This window comes from Camelus dromedarius, chromosome 31 (assembly GCF_036321535.1).
Source record: "Camelus dromedarius isolate mCamDro1 chromosome 31, mCamDro1.pat, whole genome shotgun sequence".
NCBI classification, from domain to species: domain Eukaryota; kingdom Metazoa; phylum Chordata; class Mammalia; order Artiodactyla; family Camelidae; genus Camelus; species Camelus dromedarius.
The window spans coordinates 10,347,933-10,360,305 of NC_087466.1; the positions used below are offsets into that span (position 1 = coordinate 10,347,933).

Here is a 12,373-nt window from a genome sequence, read left to right on the forward strand (position 1 = left end):
GATGATAACAAATATTGTGTGTTTCCATAGCATTTCTCCTGTGATCTTTGTAGCAAACCCCTAAGAGGAAGAGGAACAATTCTTACTTGAAAGAGTTGAGAGCAGAGGCCCAGAGAGGGAAAGCAACTTGCCCAGGGCCGCACAGCAAGTCTGTGGTGGAGCTAGAATGAACTCCCCTGGTCTCCTGATTCCCAGTCATGGTTCTTTCCTACAAGCCACTGAGAAAGTGTCCATAGGCCTGGGGCTGGAGACTGAGCAGGGGGTCATTCGCTCTTCCAGGTGCCTCTTGCCCTCCCCGTGGGCACCAGCGATTTATACTTTATCCGGGAGGCCTCCAGGCTGCAGGCAGCAGGATGGGCTGCCTCTCGACTGGTAAGCAAATCCCCTGCTGAGCGGGTCGTATTTTATCCCAGCCACCACCTGCCAGCTCATTTGCTTACAGATACAGGTGCTTCATCAGGGAGGAATTAGCAATTACTTAGCCCAGAGACCCTGGCAGATGAAGAGCAAGCCAGGGCCATAGCTGGGGTGGGAAGCCAGCGACCTATCTGAAGTCTCTGTCTCCTCCCAGGCTGCTTAGCCCTGCTCTGGAACCAAAGGGTAGGAGTTAAGGATAGAAGGAGAGACCTCTCTGCTTTGAGGGAAGCTGACCCCCTACTCCCAGTCCCATCCATATCCTACCAGTTCTCCAAGATGTGCTGCCAATATCCCTCCTTCCTGCAGCCTTCCAAGATCCTCCACCCTGCCAAAAATAATAACAGAGTCAGTCTAATAGCCCCAGAGTATTTATTTGTGCCCAGAACTTTATATACATTGCCTCATTTTATATATATATATCTTTAAGAATCAACAGAATGCAGTAATCCAATCATAAAGGACAGTCAAATGTGCTTACATATTATATATGTGTGTGTGTGTGTGTGTGTGTGTGTGTGTGTGTGTGTATTTAACGGAGGTACTGGGAATTGAACCCAGGACCTCGTGCATGCTAAGCACGTGCTCTACCACTGAGCTATACCCTCCCCTTTTACATTGCTGCATTTAATCCAAATCAACTCATAGTCAGCATGTTTAAATCCTCATCTGTAAAATCCCCATTTTACAGATGAAGAAACAAGCTCAGAAAGATGGAGCAGCTTGCTCAAGTTCACACAGTAGGTAAGGAACAGAACCCAGGCAGCTCTGATTTCAGATCTCCCCTTCTAACCAGGACATATTGCCTTCCCCGGGCTGTTCCCCAAGCCCCATCCTTTGCTTGTTTAAAGTTTTATTTACTCGTTGATCTGCTTATTTTTAAAATAATTTAAAACCTCAGAACCATTTTAAACTTAGAGAAAAGTTAAGTAGATAGTGCAGAGAGCTCCCATATGCCCTGCACCCAGCTTCCCCTGTTATTAACATCCTCTGTTTGTCTGGTACGTTTGTCACAATTAATGAGCTCATATTGATACATGATTATTAACCAAAGTCTATTCTTTATTTGGATCTTTTTCATTTTTTCCCTAATGTCCTCTTTCTGGACCAGGATCCCACCCAAGAGACCACATTCTGTGTCATCACCAATTCCTCCTAGACTCCTCTTGCCTGCGACAGTTTCTCAGACTTTCCTTTTTTTTTTTTTTTTTTTTTTGATGACCTTGAGAATTTTGAGGCGGACAGATCTGGTATTTTGTAGAATGTACTTCAGTTGGGCTTTGTCCGATGTTCACCTCATAATTAGACTGAGGTTATGTGTTTTGGGAGGAAGACCCCAGAGGTCAAGCGCTGTTCTCCAGGTCCCATCGAAGTTACACACTGTGAATGTGACAGATCATTGTTGAGCTTAACATTGATTACATGGCTGGGAGAGCATCTGCCGGGCTTCTCCGCTGCAAAATTTCTTTTCCCCTCCTTTCTACACTGTCCTCTTTGGAAGGAGGTCACTATGTGCCACCTCCACTCAAGGAGTAGGGAGTTATGGTCCCCCTCCTTAATGGCAGAGTACCTACATAAATTATTTGGAATTCCTCTGCACAGGAGATACATATATTCTCTCTTTTGTTTATTTATTCAGTCATTTATTTATATCACTATGGACTCATAGATATTTTATACTTTAGGTTATAATCCAATATTACTCAGTGCTTTTAAAATAACACTTGGTTCTCTCTTCCTTGGATTATCAGCACTTCCCAAAATCTATTCTGAGACAATCTCATTCCATGGGATTTTAACCAGCAATCCTCTTAAAATAGGTTCACTTGGGGTAATAGTAGTTGAAAAGAGATCTTGACTATGGGACTTGGCAGATATTTTAATGTGCTCGTAGTGTGAGTAGTGAATCGCCCAGAAGGGGGTCTAATAGGCAATATTTCTCACATTTCTTTTCCTGATACCCTCAGGTGGGGTGGGTAAGACACATGAGAAAATAATCTAGGTATGTTATCTTCCCCTGGAGACCAGAAGTTCTTAAGAGCAAAGATTATGCATTATTCTCCTCTTTATCCCTAGAGATGAGCTAAGGTGCTAAGGAATAGTTGGATAGGTAGAGGAATGGATGATGAAAGGATGGACAGATGGATGGATGGGTGGGTGAGATGGCTACATGGATAGATGGACCAACAGGAGGATCTGTGGTTGGTGGATGGGTGGATGGATGGATGGATGGATGGATGGATGGTTGAGCAGTCTAGTAGGTGGGTAGGTGAATGGGTGGGTTGGTAATTGGATGGATGGATAAATGGATGGATGTTTGGGCTGGTGAATGGATGGATGAATGGACTGGTAAGTGAACAGATCGGTAGATGTTGACTTCTGGCTTCGGTAGTTCCCTTTGCTAGGACTACTAATATTCCTCATCTCTCAGTCACCCACCAACTTCCAGACTTAGGGCTTGAGATAATTGCTCATTGATGGCAGAAGGCAGTGAAAGCAGTGCCCATTTATTCTACCCTGACTGTGTGCCAGGTATTTTACATGCTTTCATCCTCATAACAGTCTGTATTATTATTCCTCCCCGTGATTCAAAGAAAGAAACTGAGGATCAGAGAGGTCAAGAAACTTAGACAAAGTCCCCCAGTAGGAAAAAGTGATAGATCTGGAATTGGAGCTGAGAGCTAAGTGTCTTTACTCCTTGAATTTCCTATGATGGCTGGAGTTTTCAGCCTTAGATGAGCTAATATATATAAAGCTAGCTCAGTAGATGCCAATTTCCTTCCTTCCTTCCTCCCTCCCTCCCTCCATCCATCCCCTCCTTCCCTCCTTCCTCCCTCCTTCCCTCCCTCCCTCCCTTCCTTCCTTCAGCTAGAGGGCCACCAGCTGAGACTTGTACCAATAGCCTGGAGAAAGTGTAGCCTTTTGGTAATTATCCTACCCAGAGGGGATGCTTTTTTCTAATTCCAACAAAGCCCTACATGGGCTCCCTGCAATCCTGGCGGAAACCCATTTTAAAAGGAGAATGCATCGGCAGGAGCTGAGAAACTGCGCAGCTTCTAAGATGACACTTTCAAGGTGGGGTCCCGTGGGGCCCACCTGCCCAGAAAAGCCAGCCCAGCCTCAGCAGGTGGGAGACAGTTCTTGACATTTTCCCAGGCAAGCAGGGCTGGCGAGGAAGGGAGTTGGGACCCTGTCCACTCTGCTCAGCTGCCCGAGACCACCCCCTCCTTTCTCACCTAGCCTCATCTCCCACCTGCCTCTAACTTCTGAAATCCAGGCATGGGAGGCAGGGCCCCATCTGTGGTCATTTCCTGAGCCACCTCGATGTAAAAAGCGGTACTGTCTTTCTAGGGAAGGGTGGGAAGGCCCTCCTGGTCCCCCAGAATATCTGCTCCCTCCCCCAGACCAACAGCATCTCTCAGGAGAAATGGTTGCTCCTCCCCAGGGCAGCCTGACAGCGGCTTGTAAGGACTGATCACTCAGGTCCTCCAGCACTCAGCACCCTGCTCCCCATCCCTGCCCCTTCTCATCCTCCCTCTACCTGCCACCATCTCCAGCCTGATTAATTCCCCAAATCTGCCATGCCATGGTGACTAGTCAGGCTCAGGCCCCATTGACTGACACTCAGAAATCTGACAAATGCCTCTGCTTATGGCATTTTAGGGGCTGGGTTGGATTGACTTCCCAGACCCAAACGACCCCAGGTTTGCCCCTAAGACTAGTGAGCTGAAATCTTGGGGAAGAGAGGGGAGCAGAGGACCCAGGACAGAAGGGCAGGTCTCTCCACAACCCCCTGATTACCTCAGCTCTTTCGCTTCCTGGCTGTGTTACTTAGAGCAGGTCCTCTCCCTCTCTGAGCCTGGCATTCAGGCTCCTGGACTATCTGAACTGAGCCTCATCTCCAACCTTAGCCCCTCAGGCATCCTGTCCCTTCCACTCCATCCAACCTGCCTGATCCCGGTGGCTTAGTCCCAGCTCTCTGAGAAAAAGAAAAAATATATGCATTACAAGTGCATGTGTGCATTAATTATAAATTATAAATTTAATTATAACCTTTATTGATACATACTGTATTGATACTGACGTGTGGCATGCAATTTAAAAATAACAGTGAAACATACAGTAGTCTTTCTTGTAAATTCCATAGAATCAATTGATTCTCCTGAAACGTTTTCACTGTAATTCCAGTATCCATAGCCAGCCTGTGGTTGGAATTGATGAACAAGGGTAGCTTAGGCATGCATATTGGTTGATATTTTCATGTAAGTCTTAATCAGTAAGCTGAGAGTAAAGCAACGGAGATGTATGTCAGAGCCTCACTCTTTGTCAGTGATGTGAATTGCATAATGGTTTTTGAATCCTGGAAAACTGTTTCTTCAGTTTGGCGTGCTAGTCGCATTTAAGGGCTATAAAGACAACGCACTTCCGAGTTTAATCTGTGTTATTAACATTTTCTCCATTACGTTCTCAGTTTAGATAATCAACAACAGCACAGTAAGTTAAACCCTGGTTTGCAGCACTTGCCAATTTCTCTGGTGTCAATACTGATTTCAAACTCACCAACACTGTAGTGAATGCAGAGCTGGGGAGAGATACAGATATTGGTTATGTAGTATTTCTACCGCGTAGATGCAACAAGTGGAAATAACTCAATGGCACAGATAATGGCAAAATGTAGGAAAACATTAAGAAATGATGAGTTTTGCGAATTATTACTGTTCCAATAGGATTTGATTAGCTATAAGTTTATATAAGTTAAATTTCAATAATCACTGTGTATTGTATAAGAAAGAATGTGACTGGTCTTTGTCGCTGAGAAGGAGACTCTAAATCTTCAGAAATTCTGGAGGAATAGGGGTGTCTTTGTTATTCATGAGCCCCTTGGAACATACCTGAGTTTATGCTAAGAGATGGGGTGACTCAGGATGGGGGCTGGTTGCCAGAAAGACCAACCACGTGCGTGATTAGAAGGTGGGGCTTTGTGCCCCCCACTCTGCCCCCTCCAAGCAGGGGAAAGCTTGGAAATTGAGTTCAATCATGGGGCCAATGATTCGATCAAGCTCACCCTGAATGGAACCTTAATAGAGACTGTGGACACCAAAGCTCAATACAGCTTTCTGGCCAGTAAACATTGATGTAGTGGGCGGGTGATGTGCCTGGTTCCACGGGCGGGGTGGTAGCGCAAGGAAGGAAGCTCTCAGTTCAAGACCCTCCAGACCTCATACAGTACGTACCTCTTCATTTGGCTGGTCCTGGTTTCATCCTTTATAGTAAAACTGTAATCTCAGATATAGTGCTTTCCTGAGTTCTATGCTCTGTTTTAGCAAACTATCAAACCCAAGGTGGGAGGGTCATGGGAACCCCTAAATTTGTAGCCAGTTGGTCATAAGTGTTGAGACCCGTGAACTTGGCAGCTGTCATCTGCAGCGAGGGCAGTCTTGTTGGGGTCTGTGCCTTTTAACCTGCAGAGTCTAAAGCTAACTGATGGTTAAGTCTGATGGTTAAGCGTCAGCACTGGATTGAATTACAGGGCACCAGCTGGGGTCAGAATACTGTGTTTCAGAACGGGCTCACAGAATTCCTGAACCTTTGACGGCTGGCTCTCACTGGACTGGTATAAATGCCTACTTCTGCTTTTGAGCCTTCTGCCAGAATGTTGCCCTTATACGCGCGTTCACTCTTTCCTTCATTCACTTACTCACCAAGTGTTTTTTGAGTGCATGCTCTGTGTCAAGAGCTGTGCTAGGTGCTTGGGATCATGAGAAATAGACTTTATCTGCAATGGTACCATCACACCCCACTCAGATCCCGGGGGGTCCCTTTGGCCAAGTCTAGATGCCCCTCCACCAGCTTCGGTCTACATTTGTGACTCCTTCAAAGAACTATCCTCGGCCCACTGGAGCTACCTTGCTGGCACATACTCAGAACCAGGGAGTTGTTACGCCCCCTCACCCCCATGCTGGGGCAGTTCTTAGCCAGTGGCTGACAGGATGAAAGTCCATCTCCCTTGCCTCCGATCAGGAGAACTGGTGTAACTCACACTCCTGAGCTCCCCATCAGGCTGAAGCCACCCTCTGTGGGGCTTTGCCTGGAAATATACCTACTTGGCTCCCTCCCCTTCCCCGTCCTGCTTCCCCTATACCCTTACTCACTTCCCATGGGATCAGTTCCTTAAACAATCACTTGCACACCAATCCTGGCCCCAGGGTCCAACTCTAGACCCCATCTCTGCCCTATGGAGTTCACAGTCTAGTAGGAGGACAGGCCTTGTTCACAGGATCCAAAAAAAAACAAAGTTCTTTATAAATGGAGATCAGTGCTCTGAAGGAAAGTGACAGGGTCAGGAACAGGGTCTCTGCAAACTGTAACAGACACATGTCCAGTCAGAGTAATCAGGGAAGGTTCTCTGGAGGAGGTAGTGCTTCCTGTAAGATGATCTCTGAAGGATAAGTAGGAGTTTAGCCAGGTGAAGGGGACAAGGAGGAGGGAGGAAGCTTTGCAGGCAGATGACATAGCAGGTGCAAAGGTCCTGTGGTGGGAGAGAGATCAGTGTGGCTGGAGTACAGAGTGAGAATTGGTAGGGGTAGGACCATGCAGCTTGTCGGTGTGAGTGGGGCTTTGGGTCCACTTTCTGAGAAGGGTGGAAACACCCAAATGTCTAGCAGAGGGCTGACTTGAGGGATTTAACTTTGGGATTGTATCAAGTTTTGAAATATAAAGATTCTTCGACCCACAGGAATATACCCCATAAATAAGCACACCTGCAGTCACAAGAATGTTCACTGCATCACTATGTGGGATTAAAAAAAAAAAACCCAAAAATGCAGAGCCTAGTGAAACATCTGTCAAGAGGGCAGGTTTAATAAATTTGGTCCATCCACTCAATGAACTCCTGTATAGCATTTAAAAAGCATAAGGGAGATGTGAACTCACGCCCAACTCTCTCTCATCTGGGCTGCTAGATGGGGAAATATATGCACAATAGACTATAGCGTGGTCGTAATTATCTAAAAACAAAGTATAACCTGGAAACTATTTCTAGAAAGGTACACACAAATGAAGGACTTAATGCATTTATGCATTATTGCTTCTGGGGAGTTGAAATGAAGGTAGAGAGTTTACTTATATTCTTATATTCTTCCATAACGATGCATTGTCTTCCACTTGCATGTAATTTTTTTAAGCTTTTATGGAAGTGTAATTTACATACAACAGAATTCACTGATGTTAAGTGTGCAGTTTGATGAGTACACAAATGTATATGGGAGGAGAGGGGATAGCTCAGTTATAAAGTGTAAGCTTAGCACGCACAAGGTCCTGGGTTCAATCTCCAGTATCTCTATTAAAAGTAAACTAACTTAATTTACCACCTCCCCCAAACAAAAAAAAAGTAAGTGTATACAAATGCATACAATCAGGTAAACAGCACCATGGTCCACGTATAGAATGTTTCCATCCCCTTCCCCATTTCCCTCCTGCCCCTTTGGGGTCAATCGCCCTCCCCCAACACTTTAGCCCCCAGCCCCCACCAATCTGCTCTCTGCCACTATAGTTTTTTGCCTTTTCTAAAATTCCATACACAGAAATTCCTATAGTGCCTAGTCTTTTGAATCTGGCTCTGAAGGATGAGGGGGACTTTAGCCAGATAAAAGGGATGGGGGGGGTGGGCAGGGAGGGAGGCAGCTTTGCAGGCAGACGGCAAAGCAGGTGCAAATATATAATTTTTTTTTTTTTGAGATTCACAGGTGTTGCTTGCATCAGGAGCTCGTTCCTTTCTACCCCTGAGTAGTACTCCATGGGATGAGCAGACCCGGTGTGTTTATTGGCTCACTCTCTTGAATATCTGTTCACATACCGGCTCACATGGCCCCACCCCACCCTCTCTGTTTCCCACAATCTTGGTCCCACCTCCACCCCCTCACACACAGCCTTCTACCCTGCACAGCCCTCCTGCCACTTTATCACCTTCCCCCATAAAGCCTAGTGAAGGGATGAGCCTTTAAAAGGTGGAGGTAAATGAATTGGCAGTGGGGCCAGCACTGTGAATGGGGAGGGTGGCCGTCTGCCTCCTCCACCAGCTGAAGCTGGGAGAGAGCTGGGCAGAGGGCCAGGTGGGGTGGGGTTGGGGGGGCTCTCTCCCTGGGGGCCTAGCTTTGCTTCCTCTGAGCCTTGAGAAAGGAAGCGGAGTCTGGAGAAGGAGGCAAGAGGGACCGCTGCTGAGCATCCCACGTGCTCCCGGGAACCACCTCCTTTGATTTTCACACAGCCTTGCATGGTCCGAGCCTTCTTTTTTGGAAATAGGGGGAGGGCAGCTCAGAGAGGGCAAGGGCTGGCCTGAGATCACACAGCTTAGAGGCGGGGCAAGCTGGGACTTCACCTCCTCACCGGCTATTGGCTACTGAGTTGCTTGGGGGTCCAGCAAGATCCAGAGAGCGAGAGAGAAAATATCCTAGAAGCAGTCAGGCCACGGTGAATGTTTGAGAGGAGCCGGGAAAGCTCATCTTGTTTATCCCTCTGGCCTCACTTCCCTGGAGAACTGGGTGGGGAGCAGGGAACATGGCTGCTTCTCCGGACCTTCTACTTGGGTGCCTCCCCCCCACCTCCCCCCGTCCCCGTAAGCGAGCCTAAATCCCTCCTGCTGCCACTGCACTGAATAGAAGGGAAGAAACAAATGAGGGGGGCCCCTCCCTCCCAGGCTGGGTGGAAAGTTAGACCCCAGGGCTAGGAGGAATGGGATGGCCACCTGCCTTACCAAGAGTTCTTTCTCTCCTACCTGTCTATTTAGATTCCCTGCCCACCTCCATCCCAACAAGCCAGTCATAATAATCCATTTTTTAAAACCCTGCAGTCTCTACTGCTGGGCTCAGGGACGCCAGATAGCTGCCTCTGGCTGTCCATAAACATGAGAGACAGATGTTGCCAACATCTGGAGACCACAGAGGCCCAGTCCTGCCTGGAACTGGGCAGAGTGCCTTGCTGGGCGGAGTGCTCCAAGGAGAAGGGTCCCTTACCTGTCACTCATCTGGACAGGGGCCAATTCCAGCCCAAAGGAGGGCCCCTCAGGCCTGGCCAGGGCTCCCAGGCATGGAGGCCCTTTGGAAGGGAAGCTGGGCGGGTGCTGCCTGCAGGGAGGGGACTTCAAAGGCTCCCCTAATCCCCGGTGACATTTTCAGACACAGGAGTTTGGTTTTTATGCTGTGGATCAAAGCCCAAAGCTTTTACAAATAACCCTCATAAAAACCAAGGGGCTTGTAAAGTTAAACAATAAGTCACAGAGAGGGTGAGCATGGGGGAGGGCAGGACAGAGGCTGGGGGAGTCCAGCCCCTGGCCCTGAGCTGCCCCACCGGATGGCCACTGCCCCACCCCCAACTCCGATGAGGCAAAAGATGGAAGGCCCTTGGGAAGTCAGGAGGGAGGTCTGGATGGCTGAGTTGGACTTAGAGGCCCTTCTCAGCTCCCTGCCAGCCCTTAGTAGGCATCCTAGTGCTGGCTATTCATTCATTAAGTCATTTCTTCTCTTGTTCAGTGTTTCAATCAGTCAGTCAACAAACATCTCCTGATGTTATCTCTGTGCAAGTCCCCTGGCCAAGGAGCTTTGGCATTACTGGGGTTCAGATCACAGCACTGCCACTTCCAAGCTGAGCAACTTCCAGAAAATCACCTCACCTCTCTGAGCCTCAGTTTTCCTCATCTGTAGAATGGGGATACATTTTGAACTTGTCCTAAAAGAGTTGATAGGAGTCCTCAGTGGGCATGGCACATGGTAAAGGCTCAAATGTGGGTTATTATTAATCAGACAGATTAATAATAATAGTTATTATTAATAAAATAAAGGGGGCTTCTTTTATTTGCCTAGCTTCCACTCCTCCCAAAATAACTTCCCTTTCTACCCTTATATCTGCAGGGTCCCAGTTGGGAAGTAGGTTTTTTTCTGTACAGTCACAGGGGCCACGAGCCATCATCCAAGGAGAGGCTGTTTCCAGAACCAGGGGGGATGTGAGTTCAAGTCCTGGGTCCAGCACTTCCCAGCTGCATTCCCTTGGGCCCCTGTTCTCCCTCGCCAAGACTCAATTTCCTCATCTGTAAAATGGGGGCAGAGGGGGAGGATCCAGTGAGGCCAAGAATGTTCAGGCCCTGGAACATAGTAGGTGCTCAGTGAATGATGGTGGATCCTTTTGGCTCTTCCCACAGTGGAAATTTCCAGAGGGAAAGCTGAGCGTCAGTGTAGAAGGGAACGAGGGACAGGACTGGCAGATGATGAGGGGTCCCTCCAACCCAGCACACTGGGAGCTGGGGCCTGGGCCCACCCTTGGGCGAGCAGGCCAGGATGTGACTATGCTTGTGTGATGCCCCCAGCCCCATCAAAGGGCCTTCCTCAAGGGCACACAGCAGCTTCAGGATGGTAGCAAGTTCATTTCATAGAGGAAACTCCAGCCCAGGGTGGTGAAGGCATTTGCCCGTGGTCACCCAGCTAGATTGTGCCGGGACTAGAATTCGAAACCAGGCCTGGCCGATTCCAGATCAGCCTGTTCTGCTGCTCCTGTAGCTGCTAAAGGTGGGCAGCCCAGAGCTGGTTTCTCCCCAGCAGCATCCGCCTGACCCAGCTATTCTGGACAAAGCCAATGAGCTCCCAGAACTGAGAACCTGGTTTTACATCCGTGCAGCTCCTGTTACGGGGGATTCAAATGCAGCTGCTGCCACCCACGCTGCCAGCTTCCTGGGTCTCTGTGAAGAGGGACGGGGGTGGGGGAGCCAGGAAAGGTGGGCACGTGTCAGTCCGTTTGGGCTCTGGAAACAAAATACTAGTGACAGAGTGGTTTACAATGACAGAAACTTGTTTCTCACTCTTCTGGAGGCTGGAAGTCTGAGACTGGGGTGCCGGTGTGATCAGGTGGTGGTCTTCTTCTGGGCTGAAGGCTTCTCTCTGTGCTCTCACACGTCTGAAGGGGCAAGGGATCTCCCGGGGTCTCTTTTCTTTTTCTTTTTTTTTTTTTAGTGTTTCTCCTCCAGAATTTTATATATATGTATTTTTATTGAAGTATAGTTAATTTACAATGTTGTGTCAATTTCTGGTGTACAGCACAATGCTTCAGTCATACATGAACATACATATATTCATTTTCATATTCTTTTTCACCATAAATTACTACAAGATATTGAATAGAGTTCCCTGTGCTATGCAGTATGAACTTGTTGTTTATCTATTTTTACGTATTGGTTAGTACCTGCAAATCTCAGACACCCAATTTATCCCTTCCCACCCCTTTCTCCCCTCCCCCAGTAACCATAAGTTTGTTTTCTATGTCTGTGAATCTGTTTCTGTTTTGTAAACAAGTTTGTTTGTCTTTTTGTGGGGGATTTCACAGATAAGTGATATCATATATTTTCTTTCTCTTTCTGGCTTACTTCACTTAGAATGACATTCTCCAGGTCCATCCATGTTGCTGCAAATGGCATTAGTTCATTCTTTTTTATGGCTGAGTAGTATTCCATTGTATAAATATACCACAGCTTCTTTATCTCCTGGGGTCTCTTTTATAAGGGCACTGATCCCATTCATGAGGGCTCCACCCTTATGACCTAAGCACCTCCCAAAGGCCCCACCTCCAAATACCATTATCTTGGGCATCAGGTTTTCAACGTGTGAATCTGGAGAGGACAGAACATTCAGGCCATGGCAGCATGCTGGTGAATTCCATTCTCTGGTTCCATCGTCCACGCGTTAAGTGAGTGAGTCAGTCACTGAACAAACATTCATCGGCACCTACCACGTGCCAGGCCCCACGCTGGACACCAGATCATCAGGGCCCCTGCCCTGCTGAGCTGACAGTGAATAAGTAGGTACAGCCCAGAGCGATCAGGACGAGGCTGGGAGCTCAGAGGTGGAACTCAGACTCTATGGGGAGGAGGGTCAGTGAGAGATTTCCCGTAGAGGTGACAGCTGAGCTGGGATGCATA

General features: G+C 47.8%; 1 protein-coding gene and 1 non-coding gene across 7 annotated transcripts in view; one reads left to right on the forward strand and one right to left on the reverse strand.

Annotated features, from left to right (window-relative positions):
- The window catches only part of FAM222A (family with sequence similarity 222 member A), a 140,757-nt gene that overhangs the window by 61,420 nt on the left and 66,964 nt on the right, over positions 1–12,373 (forward strand). The window contains exon 1 of one of the 6 annotated variants that reach the window (XM_064481150.1): positions 856–1,158. The exons of 4 other annotated variants lie outside the window; for them this stretch is intronic. In XM_064481150.1, coding sequence (XP_064337220.1) covers positions 1,106–1,158 — 53 coding nt within the window. In that variant the 5' untranslated portion in view covers positions 856–1,105. Of the gene's footprint in view, positions 1–855; positions 1,159–12,373 lie in introns of those variants that run through there. One more of the 6 variants, XM_031442897.2, reaches the window with a different exon arrangement.
- TRNAA-AGC (transfer RNA alanine (anticodon AGC)) lies at positions 951–1,023 on the reverse strand. The gene has a single exon. It is a non-coding gene; the product is annotated as a tRNA-Ala (tRNA).